At 38.9% G+C, this 13,747-nt stretch overlaps 1 protein-coding gene and 1 long non-coding RNA gene across 2 annotated transcripts; one reads left to right on the forward strand and one right to left on the reverse strand.

The window, feature by feature from the left end:
• The first annotated feature begins 1,431 nt into the window (after positions 1-1,431).
• Positions 1,432-5,265, forward strand: LOC133517616 (mannose-P-dolichol utilization defect 1 protein homolog). Its single transcript, XM_061850961.1, has 4 exons — positions 1,432-1,761; positions 2,028-2,226; positions 3,321-3,525; positions 4,935-5,265. Exons 1-4 carry the CDS (start codon positions 1,674-1,676, stop codon positions 5,184-5,186), a joined length of 744 nt encoding a protein of 247 aa, XP_061706945.1. The 5' UTR covers positions 1,432-1,673; the 3' UTR covers positions 5,187-5,265.
• A 4,056-nt stretch (positions 5,266-9,321) lies between these two features.
• On the reverse strand, positions 9,322-10,188 carry LOC133517618 (uncharacterized). Its single transcript, XR_009799389.1, has 2 exons — positions 10,085-10,188; positions 9,322-9,848 (listed from the first exon to the last, which is right to left on the reverse strand). It is a non-coding gene; the product is annotated as an uncharacterized LOC133517618 (long non-coding RNA).
• Between the last annotated feature and the right edge of the window lie 3,559 nt (positions 10,189-13,747).

A 13,747-nucleotide genomic window follows, 5' to 3' on the forward strand; every position in this document is an offset into this window, starting at 1 on the left:
TTTTGATGGACACTTTTCATACATAGAGAATTTCCTTGACGCAAAGAGTAAAGTAAGTATATAGGAAAAGAGAGCCCTCTTGAAGCATTTTAAGTAAGCTAATTTCGAAGCGCTATCTCTGATTTGTATCCGAAACTAGCTATGTATGTGTGCGTGCACATCTACATATGCATCCCTATGTGTAGGTACTTGCGTACTACATAATATTAGGTCTTCTTGGGCAATTTTTTGTTTGATTTCTTGTAACTTTGATAGTTTTTTTGTGTACAAGATATCAAACAAAATATTAACTTGTAAGCCGCCCAAGTAGACTTAATATTATGTAGAAAAGTTTTAAAAGAATGAACACCACAAAAAATACATACTTTATAGTAAAGCAAATATATGTTTATTGTTTTCAATTTGGTATACAATATAGTAATAGACTAGGTGTTGTAAGTACTTGAATTGTTCTTCTTTTTACCTTTGGTCATCTTTGTGTACAAAGCTGCATTAGCTTCGTCTTCTGTGACTTGTATCTCAATCTGACTTAGAACTCTTTCATGTGCGCATAACTGACTTGCCTAGTTCTCAACTGAGCGTTTCTTCTTTGACCTTAACATCATAAAGTAAGGACAGGTAAAGTGCATATTAGGAGCATTCCAGGTAATTTCGTCTCGCTCTCTAGCTCCATAAACAATTCGCTCCAGATATTCTTTAAAATAAACACATGCGATGCGTAATGATGTCGTGGTTCGGGTACTTCTTGTACTAATGAATTTCAGGCATAGGACGTATGTCTCGTCTACGCACGTACCTCTATAGATGCACGCTATCTCGTCTAACTTAGCGGTATCAAATTGCACAAATCCTGGCAGAGTGCCAGCGGAAATGTTTGTCGTAAACAAAATTAAAATAATCATCGCTTGTTTTCAACGCTGCATGAGCGCTAAGGAGGATGGTATTTTCTTCTTACCTTCGAAAATATCTGAACCTCCCAGCATTGCCTTGAACACTGTTAAAATTAAAACACTAGAACTATTGGGATATTTGGGATTCTAATTTCCCTATTTGAATTTGACTCGTGTTTAATGCTTGCTCCGATTTTACTCTGCTCTGCTCTGCACTTTAAAATTAATAGAGAAGTAATAAGGTCATATCAATCATATCTCTGTTTACATTTATTTCACAGTAAACAACAGTTGCTAGGTAACAACATTATGAATAAATATAGGTCCTGATATACGTGGTATATGCAACCTTCTTAATGTTGTATTCATGCCTTTAAATTGCACCAATTTTATAGTGACATCTGGTGATGTAGTTTTCACAATCGGTAGTCAACTTTACGCAAAAGTAGGTTATCGGATGCCATTAATAGAAACCGCCGCCATCTTTACTAATGTTAACTACGTTTTAAGTGTCGCCTCCCTGGCTTGACGCCATACGCTATACTATGCCACGTCTTACTGACATTTGACAATGAAAGAGTGACAGACTGAAGTTGACTGAACTGACACTCTGACAGTACTTGCTGTGTCGGTCGGTGCACGGGTGCAGTGAACGAAGTGAGGTCGAGACTGCAAACGAATATTTTTCTGTCGCTTTATCTAATCAATAGATTCACCTAACATTATATCCCAGATAGCACCCGGATTGTAGAATCGCTAACTTTCATTTTAAATGTTAGTAAAATGGCGGAGTTTTTAAAAGGACTACTGCTCTCCGTTTTGTCGGAAAACTGTTACAACGAATATTTTAACAACTACAACTTTCTCGATGGTAATTATTCTTTATTTTCATGCTTTACTATAACGTCTATAACTCTGTTTAGTTAATATACTATTATCAGGGTTCAGGGTTGATATGCATTGATTTAAATTGGCTTAATATTCTCTGAAAAAGGAATACCTAATCGATAAATGTGATAAGTAGAGGCGCTTAAGAAAATTGATATACAGCAATAAACTTATATTAGTCTTGTATGTCTGTTAATTTTAATTATTTACCATGCTAAATACTAATTATCACATATAATTGTTTTCCAGTTCCCTGTTTTAAGAGTACGTTGAGCAAAGGATTAGGTATTGGAATCATAGCAGGTTCCATTCTGGTAAAGGTGCCGCAAATCTTAAAGATTCTTGGCAGCAAAAGTGCAGAAGGCATTAATGTCTATGGAGTGTACTTGGAGCTCTTTGCCATCACTGCTAACTTTGCTTATAGTTATGTTATGAGTTTTCCATTTAGGTAAGTAGTTGCATCCTGGAGTGAAAAAGGTTGCCGGAGCAATTGAGCATGCTGTGAATAGAATAAGATGTAGATAAATATATGTTTATTTGTTAATCATTCATTTATCAAAAGGTTATATTTATAGAATTTAGGTATACTTCGTTTTTAGGGTTCTGTATCCAAAAGGTAAAACGGGATCCTATTACTAAGACTCCACTGTCTGTCCGTCTGTCTGTCTGTCACCAGGCTGTATTTCAAGAGATAAGAGATAAAATACCAATACAAGTACCATGATAGACAGTTGAAATTTTCACAGATGATGTATTTCTCTTGCCGCTATATCAACAAATACTAAAAAGTACGGAACCCTTGGTGGGCGAGTCTGACTCGCACTTGTACAGTTTTTTAACATTAGAAAACTCTTCAAGAACAATCTTGAAGTGTATTTTTATTGAAATATGCTTTATAAAAATAGTACCTAAGTATTACTTATGAAACCAAAAGAATGATCATAATTTATTATATGCTATATTACACATCTGCTGTGAGTTATTTTTCAAAAGTGTTTTTAAATAAAAAGACACAAGATTGTTTGCCCTTTTTACAAGCTTTTATTTAACTTGCATTACAATGTATCTTGTAAGTTTAATTTGACTCACTTCATGGTTTCCAATGAAGCTGAAAATGAAACCTTTTATACATATGTAAATTCAATGACATTGCAATATTATGGTACCATCAAGATCGTGTAATGATGGAGACACAAGGTGGGAGGTGGTGGTGATAGGAAAATAAAACAACGCAACCTAATAGTTTTTGGCTTTGTCAGAATCGTCTTGATGAGTACTAGTTGCGTGTTGAAAGAAAAGTACAGTCTGCGATAAATGCTTATATCAAAAATTAAAGTTAATTTATTGCCAAAAAAACTTATTATGTAAAATGTGAAGTAAATGAAGTGTCTAGAGTCAGACCAAACTAAATTGGCAGCGATTTTCATAGCCCAGCCTGTGCAACTGTTAAATAAACATCATAATTTCATAGATGTCTTGAAGGGTCTTTTAAAAACAAATTTGACTAAGCTGAAATTACTATATAGTTTTTTCTTTTTCCAGTGCCTGGGGTGAAGGGACATTCTTAGCAATTCAGACAGCAATAATTGCAGCTTTAGTATTGCATTATGGAGGTTCAACAGGAGGGGCCACAATGTTCCTTGCCACATATGCAGGCCTAGTATCGGTTCTAGTCAGCGGCTACACTCCAACAGACATTTTGTGGAATATGCAAGCCATTAATGTTCCTATTATCCTTATTGCTAAGGTGAGCTTAAAATCTTTGTAATTTGAGAAACTAAGTAAGGATGCTAAGCACAAAGAATTCCATACATTGACCTGATATTGCTGTCCTGCCCATGATGCCGACAGTCAATGACACTCTGTGACTTGAGTGAGTGGAACAGCAATATAATTATGCGCATGCATACCCTTATTGTGCGACAGTTTGTCCGTCCGCCTGTCTGTCACATTGCCAAATATCTCCAGAACTACTTGAGCTATCAATTTGAAATTTGGAATAGTTATGAACAACACTAACCCAGACACATTGAAAGTATAACTTCTTTTTTTATTAAGTATAAAATCGCCAATATAAAAAGGTGGCGAAATATCAGTCTAGTAACTAGGTCAAGTGAGGTATCATTTTAAAGAACTCAAATTGAACATTCCAAAACATTTTTTCCACACATTGTTTTTTTTTTATTTCATTTTTTATCTCCGAAGTTTACCATCGATAAATTATGAAATTTTTACATAACATTAACATTATCATAAATATTAAAGAAAAATATAATCACACCTTTTTTTTTTGATACTACGTCGGTGGCAAACAAGCATACGGCCCACCTGATGGTAAGTAGTCTTCGTAGCCTATGTACGCCTGCAACTCCAGAGGAGTTACATGCGCGTTGCCGACCCTAAACCCTTACTCACCGGCAGGAACACAAAGTTGGCTGGGGTATTCTGTAAGGTGGAGGTACTTCCCCAGTTGGGCTCCGCTCTAGATCTGGAATGATATCCACTGGCTGTGCCCTACCACACAAAGCGAGATGACATTCACAATGCCCATACCTATCTTTTGGACGTAGTTTAAGGACGTACCCGGGTGCAATTAAGTACCAATTAACATTTTCCAATTTTATTTGCAATTTAACCTCCTTTGCGGGTTTTTATTATGGGTTTACAATAAAAATACGTTCTTTCAAATAAAACAAAATATTGAAATCGTTTCACATAATGAAAAAATATCCCAATAATACCGACATAATACTAGTACAAAATGAGTACAAACAGGTCGCTCAAATTAGTTAGCCAATTTACCAATAGATGGCGTTGTTCACAATTATGCTTAGTATACTTATGGTTAAAAGCCTTTCGTATTTATTGTTAGATGAGATAATTGAAAGTTTGCACGGAACCCTCGATGCGTGAGTTCAGACTTTTTTTTCGGTGTTTTCTTAATACTTCCTATTCAGCTACTTTACATAACTACTATTGTCTGCTGTTATAAACACACTTCTTACGCATATCTATGTCTGTTGGTTTAGTTGAATCCTTGCAAGCAACAATTCGAAAAAACAGATTTTTTTATGGAAAGAAAAGTTTCTAAAAATAATCGAATAACTTACCAGCTATTGGGAGGATTTAATTATAACATTATAATGTCTATTGCAGTCAATTCAAGTAATCACAAACTACAAAAACGGCAGCACAGGCCAGCTATCAGCTGTTACCGTGTTTCTTCTGTTTGGCGGCTCCGTCGCCAGAATATTCACTTCCATTCAAGAGACTGGGGACTCCATAATCATACTAACATACTGTGTGTCTACCGCGGCGAATGCGGCCTTGGTGCTCCAACTGCTCTGGTACTGGAATGTTGACAAAACTACTAAGAGTAAGGGAAAGAAGAAGAGAAAGACTACATAAATAAATAAGTTATTTTGTACATAAAATGTCTTATTGCAATGAACAAGTACACGAATAATAATATATTTGTAAAGATGGACATGTTCTATTATTTTTCACAAGCTTTTAATTAACTTGCCCTGAAGCCTCCTTATTCATAAAGCTTTACGAACGTGATTTAGTTAAATTATGTTTTATCCCTTTTTTACAAATACTTAAGTGAAAATGACAGATAAAGACAAACTATTCATAGCTAATTAGGCCAATAACGCGTTTATGAATAACGCCATTAAGTATGTACATTCCTAGGTATTATTAAACCGCAATTAGAATACGATTGTATAATACAATCGGAACAGGACAAACCTCGAAATCTCTGGAAGAGTCCTAAAATTTGGTATACATATTAATCAAAGGCCGCTTTTTCATGACCTCTAGGAACCGCCGCCATCTTGAAAAAAATCGCGTTTTACTCTAAATCCACGTTCTTTATGAAAATATGGTGTAAGGCAACATTGAAGCTTATTAAATTCCACACAAAGAAGTCCTGTGTACCTTTGCGGAAAAAATACATCTTGTTATAGAAAACACTTGCTGAATCCAGATTTAGCGTTTAGGTATACCCTTCCAAGGGACATTCTCTTCATATATATTTGTTATGATATAGGAGGCAAACGAGCAGACGGATCACCTGATGGTAAGCTATTACCGCCGCCCATGGACACCCGCAACACGAGGAGGTTGTAAGTGCGTTGCCGATTTAAGATGGAAGTACGCTCTTTTCTTGAAGGTCGTAATCGGTCCGGAATTACCGAAGACGATAGTTCATTCCAGAGTTTAGCTGTGCGAGGCAGGAAGTTTCTAGAGAAACGCACAATTGAGGACTGCCACCATCTAAGTGGTGAAGATGGAATGGTCGCGTAGGGCGATGGCGAAAGAAGTGGCAGGGATTAATCTGAACAATTCCTCGGAGCACTTCCCGTTACGCAGATAACGCAGTGCCAAGGAGTCAAGCCGATCCGAAATACGCTGGCAGTCGACAATTCGAGTCGCCCTTCGTTGGATGCGGTCCAGAGGGAGAAGTTGGTACTGGGATGCCTCTGCCCATCATAGATGAGAACAGTATTCCATGTGTGGGCGCACCTGCGCCTTATAAAGTTGTAGGCGGTGGGCCGGTGTGAAATACTGTCTCGATCTGTTGAGCACACTGAGTTTTTTTGAGGCTAATTTGGCTTTACCCTCTAAATGGCCGCGGAACAGGACTTCGCTCGAGATGTCAGAATACAGACTTTATTGGTAAATATAAACAGTACATTTTACACGTCACAAATTTAATACTATTGAGTACTTTATTATGTCCTTATCATTAGACGCCAATTAAGGATTTCGATACTGGCTGTGGCAGTCTGGGGAGTGCTCTCAAAACGAGGAGATACGAGGGTGGATTGAAAAATTCCCGGCCTGAATATTAAAAACAAAACAGAGGTATTTAATTTATTTTTATTTTTGTACATAGTCCCCGTCGAGTTGAATGCACTTGTTCCATCTGGATTCCAGAGCCATTACACCACTTTTGAAGAAGCTTTCCTCGAGACCTTCCAAATAGGCATCCACCTCTTGCTTTTGTTTGTTGCTTGAAAATTTCATACCACCCATATGTTTTTTTTAAATTGGGGAACAGATGAAAGTCCGATGGTGCTAAATCGGGTGAATAGGGTGGGTGGGGCAATAATTCAAATGCACATTTGGCAATCTCCGCCATTGATTTTAGTGACGTGTGAACACGTGCATTGTCCTGGTGGAAGATAACTTTCTTTGTCAATATTCCAGATCTTTTTATCTTCAGAGTCTCGCGTAATCTCTCGCAATAATCGTAATAACTCGCAATAATAGTCGGAATTTATAGTTTTACCTCTCTGGAGATATTCAACCATTATTATTCCCTTTGCATCCCAGAAAACAGATGCCATGACTTTATTGGCCGACAAAATTGCTTTGGCTTTTTTGGGAGGCGGAGATCCAGGACGAACCCACTGCTTCGATTGCTGTTTGGTCTCTGGTGTAAGTATAGTGGTGGACGCACGTCTCATCCATAGTTACAAATCTTTCCAAAAAGTTTTGAGTATCGGCTTCATACAGGTCTAGACATTCACGTGAATTAGTACGGCGAGCGATTTTTGTCCGTGTTAGTCATTGTTGTTGGCCTCCCGGGACGAGGGTCATCTGCGATACTATCTTGTCTACGCTTGAATTCAGCTGCCCATTTTTTCACCATCGTATATGATGGACAGAATTGCCCTAATGTACTTTGCATATCATCATAAATTTGCTTCGGTGTCAATCCTTTTTTATGCAGGTATTTAATCACAGCACGCTGCTCTAATTTCTCCTTTTTCACGATATCTACCGACACGTAACTTTAAATATGCCGTAAAATTGCTTTTAAATATAGACGCCAATTGAAATTTCGCGGGAAGACAGTTGAATAATGACAGTTCAAAATGGCGGAAGAAAAAAGTTTTTTTTTTAATTGGCCAGGCCGCGAATTTTTCAATCAACCCTCGTACGACAAACTCTTAACTTTTTGCGGTAAGCGCGCAAACATGTGCCTTGGTAGGGTTAAATACCCCATTCGGAGACTTCTTTTAGGGAAGTCTCAATATCAGACACAAGTTTGTTATGGCACGTTTTCCCGAGAGATATTGGCGCAGCCGGGGTATTAGAGGCATCTGTACTATCATCAGCATAACAATGAATGCCGCTGATTTGTAGCATGTCATTGATATGCAAAAGGAATACAGTCAGTGATAGCACACAGCCTTGGGGGACACCAGCATTCACAGACATGGAGTCTGTGCATTCACCGTCAACTACGACCTTTATGCTTCTGTGTTCTGTCTGCTGGAAAGCTACTGACCCCCTATACACATAATCTCTCGGGAAGCCCATAGGATGGTAGCTTCGAAAGAAGTGCTTTTTGCCAAACGCGATCGAAGGCCTTCGCTATATCCAAACTATCAGCCAATGCTTCACCCTTTGTCTCGATCGCCTGTGTGTTAGGCACATGTGTCAGGTACTAGAAGATCACCAGCCCAGCCGCCTCTACGGAAACCGTATTGTCGGTTACTAAGCAACTGGTGGTCCTTTAGGTACCGAAGGAGCTGGCAGTCGATAATGGACTCCATTACTAGGGATCGGGTGCACCAAAGCTGACTTTGACGAGGTCGGGAAGCGTCGGGTCTGCGCCAGAAGAGTAAGAGAGCCGAAAAAGACGCGTTAAGTCCGGTGCCAACTCAGGAGCACACATCTTCAGCGCAATGGCAGGGATTCAACCTACATATACAACGGAAATATGGAAAAGATACTTATAACTCCGTATGAGTACAATCTGAATCTCTTCAAGGCTAGAGTAAATAGGTATCTCATAGGCAAGCGTGCTCCACCGTAGACCGCATCATCACTTACCATCAGGTGTGATCGTGGCCAAACGCCTGCCTATCCTCCATAAAAAAAAAAAAAAAAAAACTAAAAGACGCAATCTTACGATAACTATGTAATAATTTTCACTTTAAACATAAAGATGCACTTTTTTCAGAATATTATTTAACAAAAACTGTTTAGTTATTGGTGATGTTAATTGAAGGAATATAAAAAAAAGTTCTTAAAAACAAATAAAAAAGTTGCAACATGCAAAACATACTAAGTTTTTTTAGATAATTTTTTTTATACATTTACGAATTTAACTGAGACATAACTTTTCGCCAGATCTTGAAATCCACCCGGGTATGTGAGTTAAAAAAATTGGAGTGGTCTCTGATGTGGAAGTAAATAAAATTTTAGTCTGTTTTTTTCTATGACATAATGAAAATGTAATTTAAGTCATATACTTAATCGTCTTTAGTAAATGTACAATATAGTCTGGCATAAACAACCTTGCCAGTAGAAAAGGGTGGCAAATTTTAAAAATGTAGGCGCAAAGAGTTGACTTGCCATAGAAGTTGGTTATCTAGATGAGAAAAAAAAAAACTGGGTTATTCCCACTAACTGGAAAATATCCTAGTAAAAGAATAAAACCATTGGTAAAAGAATCACAACTTATACTAGCATGGCCTTTGTTTGGGGTGTAAATCTAAATGTAATAAATTAAAGGAATTAATAATTCAGATACTTTTTATTTTTAAACAAAAACTACACTAATTTAAAGCAATATTAACCCTGGCTGTACTGGTACTATTATCTGTTCAAAATCTCCTGATGGGTTACTGCCAACCTGCACTTGCTGTCCAAGATCTTGAGGCTTTTCCATTATCAGTTCCCAGCGACGTTTGTCACATTTTTTGAACTTGCACCCCAGTTTGTCTTTCAAAATTCTACGCAATGTGTTCATTTTTCCTGGAAAATTGTACTCATTCTGAGCAGCAAATAAGATTTTTTTTAAAGTTATGTTTTGTTTCTCGGTTTGAAATCTGCAGATGATTTTTCTTATGCCTTCTATCATAGCATCATCTATACCTAATCTCCTTTTGGGGGTTTTTCTTTTTGGAGTTGGGAAATTAATTGTGTCTGTGTCTGAAGATCCATCAACTAATGCAGCTGCTTTGATTCTCTCTGCTTCTTTTTTTATTCTTTGGAGTGTGCGCGGCGCCACTCCTGTAGCTATTGTGGCACGTTCCAAGGCTCGATCTAATGGTAATAAAGTATTTTTGTCTCTTTTCTCCATTTCAAAGTAAGTCAAAACTTTGTATAAAACATTACGCACGTCGCTACTTAATACCTTTCCCTTTCCCATGGCTATATTACTTATTTAGCAATTGCACTGAATCAAAAACTGATAGCTCAGATCAAGAATCGAAATATCGAAACACGATATACAGAATAAAATTAATAATAAACTAACTAACTAATTATTATTAACGTACTTCTCCAATTATTCTTTTTCTTTAACTCCACTTGGAGGAACTGTCACTGTTAGTGTCAATCTGTCAATGCACGCGAATGTAAATTAAATCCGCCATGACTATGGAAGGTAGAGGCAAGGAACAGAAACTCCATATACCAAAAAATGTCTGACAAAAAACCATAAATAGGTGGCGCTACAATACCTAAAATACTTGAGAAAAAAATCTAATTATAGACAGCGCCTTTCACTCCGTTAATAACGCCTAGGTTCTTAGCTACTCTAGCGCTACTCTGCAGAGATTTGGAACTATTATTTATAGCTGACAGCTGGACACTTTTGCAACAGTTCTGCCTATACAAGGAGATTCTGTTCCTTGCCTCTACCTTCCATAGCCATGACAGTTGTGACTTCACGGACCTAGAGAATAAGCCGGATATTGTACATTGACCAAAAAGTGAGTCCATATGAGATCTCATCGTGGGTCGTGGTCGGGGCATCTCTTTCTAATTAGGGTGACTATAAGCTAGGGCGCTTGTCACTGGAGCATGGACATTAGAGATAAACGTATTATCTTTTTCCTAAGATCTTTAAGCGTAAGCGTCATCGACTCATCGTAGATCAAATCTCAAATTTTCCGCCTTTTTCTACTGATAGAAATGTGTGTCCAACGTAAATTTTATATTGAATCGATTACGTATATAAAATAGTATATAAAGGTAATTAATTTCAGTAGTATATTGATATAATTACTACTACAATGGTATCCTTTTAACATTGGCAGCATGTGCAAGTGAGACACAGGGCTCTGGTTTTGCTATGTCGAAATTGCAGTCCCCATGGACTTAGAATACTAAGGACGTAGTTTCGCTAAAACACAACTATATAGGATTCCATCATCCACCAATCTGCCGTCAGTCGTCACAGTCACACTTACGTACAAATGTACAAGTGCGACAGAGAGGCAACACGTCGAACGTGGTTCGCGGTAGGCCCTCAGAGGGCTTACCGCGAACCAGGCCCTCAGACAACTTGGCCTTGATTATATCTATGGGTCGACCTAAGTGAAGCAACAATCTCGTGCCATTCTCGTGCACTGTCACCAGCGCCATCTATTGAATCTATTATTTTCATGTAGTTCGTTGTTTTCTGCTGTCCTACCGCGAAACACGAAATTTGCATCTTTATCACTCTTGTATATTCGAAAGATAGAGAGGCAGATAATGAATTTTCGTTTGTGGACAAAGATTAGGTTGTTATAATTGAACTGATAACGTGTAGTTAAGGGCATTATAATTTAGTCATTAAATTATGAGCAGGCTCGATCACGACGGGGGGCCAAGGGGATGGGGGCGGCTGCCGGCGGGCACCGTCATAAGGGTCGGGGGCGAATCTGCGCAGGTCAGGGCCCACTTTAAGTACTTGGGACTTGTCCTGGACAGAAGGTGGACCTTTGAGGAGCACTTCACGAGAATGGCTCCTCGTTTCGTGGGTGCTGCCTCGGCTTTGGGCCGCCTACTGCCCAATTTGGGATGCCCCATGCAGACGGCTGTATGCTGAGGTTGTCCGGAGTATGGCGCTGTACGGAGCGCCAATCTGGGCCGTACGACTCACGTAGGGCACGAAGGCGCTGCTCCGTCGGCCGCAGAGGGTAGTGGCCCAGAGAATGGTGAGGGCCTACCGTACCACCTCTCACGCGGCGGCGTGCGTCCTCGCCAGCACCCCGCCTTGGGAGCTGGACGCGGAGGTGTTGGCGGAGAGGCACGGGCTGAGGGCGGAGGCCAGGAGGCGTGGTAAGCTCCCAGACGCGGAAGAGGCCGAGAGGGTGGCGCAGGCAACCGCAGAGCGCCTACGAGCGCGATGGAGGGATGCCTTGGAGGATGGCCACTACGGAACCCGAACCTATCTAGTCGAATTGATAACCTCTTTTTTTTTAAGTCGGTTAAATAGAACACAGCAGTACAAGTTCAGTACTGCACTTAGTTTGAAGCTATTTTGCTTTATTTTCCGAGGTTAATTGCTGTTTGAATAGAGTTTTAAACCACATGCATATATCCATATATCATGCGTGGAGTGTCGTGAATGGAACGTTATTTTATTTCGCTTACATTACTTTAAATAAAATTGTTAGGGGTCGAATTTAATTAGTGTCGTGAAACTTCTGAATAATATTACTTAAGGCGTGCGTATTCTGAATATTTATGAACCTAAATCTTAAACTCACGATTAGCAGAAGAAATAGTTTAAATACATTCAATTTACGTTTCATTGTTGGTATCGCTGTTATAAATATATTGAACAATGTTGGTTTTATAATGGTCTTCTGTATGACTGTGCGCACGTAGTGCTACTCGATCACGCAGCGTCATACTTATTCATAAACTAAGGATTGCTTGCAAATACTGGACCTGTCCTGCGGGAATCTAGGTAAACGCAGGTGGTGTCTGGACACGGCTGCTTCGGACACTACCTGTACAGAATTAAAAGGGAGGGAGGAGCCTGCATATATACTGACCTTGGAACGCCAGGAATGACTGACCTCTCCGTAGAAATGCATTTTGAAGCATGTGCAGTTGAGTGTATCGGCCTTGACCTAATTATCATATGTATATAATAGACCACCCAGTGGTGACATCATGATGTTCTTAAATAAGTTAAATCTATTGTTAAATTATATTTATATTAAAAATAATAATGTAATCGTAGTAGGTGACGTCAATATTGACACATTGACTAATTGTAATATTAGTAAACAGTTGCTAGATACTATTAAAACCTGTGGATTTAGAAATCTTATAAACAAACTGACTAGAATTACGGAGACCTCTAGAAAATGTATTGACCATGCATATTCCAATATAAGTAAGTCTGACATAATTTCGATGCTCATTTCCCAAATAAGTATGATCCGGTTAAAAAAACCTACGAAGTTAGGGTCAATGACACTGTAAAAATACAAAGATATAAGATTACTTAAGTTAAAACTAAGTCTAAACCCCAGAGTCATTTTCTAGCCTTCAGAAACTAGAACTCTCGTACTGGTCCCTTATACAAAATATGCGTAGGAGTTATATAAACAGCCAAATCTCAAAAAGCGGCGTATCACGATATATATTCAATCTTTAACACTGGACCTTGACGGCAAAAACAGACGATATGGCCTGCACCCTAACGCTTACTTCTGGGAGTAAGGGCTGGAGTTGTCGTATTACGGAAGGTCACGGAACTCGCTGGAGCCATGCCAAGCTGACCTGGAGCTGACGTACTTGAACATCTCACCCTCGGCCAGACCTCACCACTACCGGACCCTAGTCAGGCCAGTGTTAATGAATCAGTGCGCTCATCTACCCAGTGCTTGAGGAACGGGCAATATAGTTATTTATTATCTGAGGTTTCATTGACCCGCGACTCTACCCTAGCGTGACCTAGCGTTACAACGTCGAACATAGTTCGCAGGCCCTATGGTCAATTGTGGTGGCTACGCGAAAAAGTACCTAGCTAGGTGTATGCAAATGTGAGGTCCCACGGGAAAAGGTACTTTATGAGGAAGTCTAGATTCGGAGATATTTAATGTTTTGTGAAAAAGTGAAAAAAACTTCTTCAAACGCTTATTTAAACAAATTATCGGGGTTCAGTTTATGTAGACATACAAAAAAGGCAATGAAGAAATGTAAAAAAAAACTAA

Source organism: Cydia pomonella, chromosome 5 (assembly GCF_033807575.1).
Source record: "Cydia pomonella isolate Wapato2018A chromosome 5, ilCydPomo1, whole genome shotgun sequence".
In the NCBI taxonomy this organism is placed as follows: Eukaryota; Metazoa; Arthropoda; class Insecta; order Lepidoptera; family Tortricidae; genus Cydia; species Cydia pomonella.

Excerpts from the sequence above, each read along its gene's own strand:
- LOC133517616 (XM_061850961.1), top strand. The coding sequence starts at position 1,674 with ATGGCGGAGTTTTTAAAAGGACTACTGCTCTCCGTTTTGTCGGAAAAC. Across the intron at positions 1,762-2,027 it reads CAACTACAACTTTCTCGATG|TTCCCTGTTTTAAGAGTACG; the intron begins GTAATTATTCTT and ends ATTGTTTTCCAG. Across the intron at positions 2,227-3,320 it reads GTTATGAGTTTTCCATTTAG|TGCCTGGGGTGAAGGGACAT; the intron begins GTAAGTAGTTGC and ends TTCTTTTTCCAG.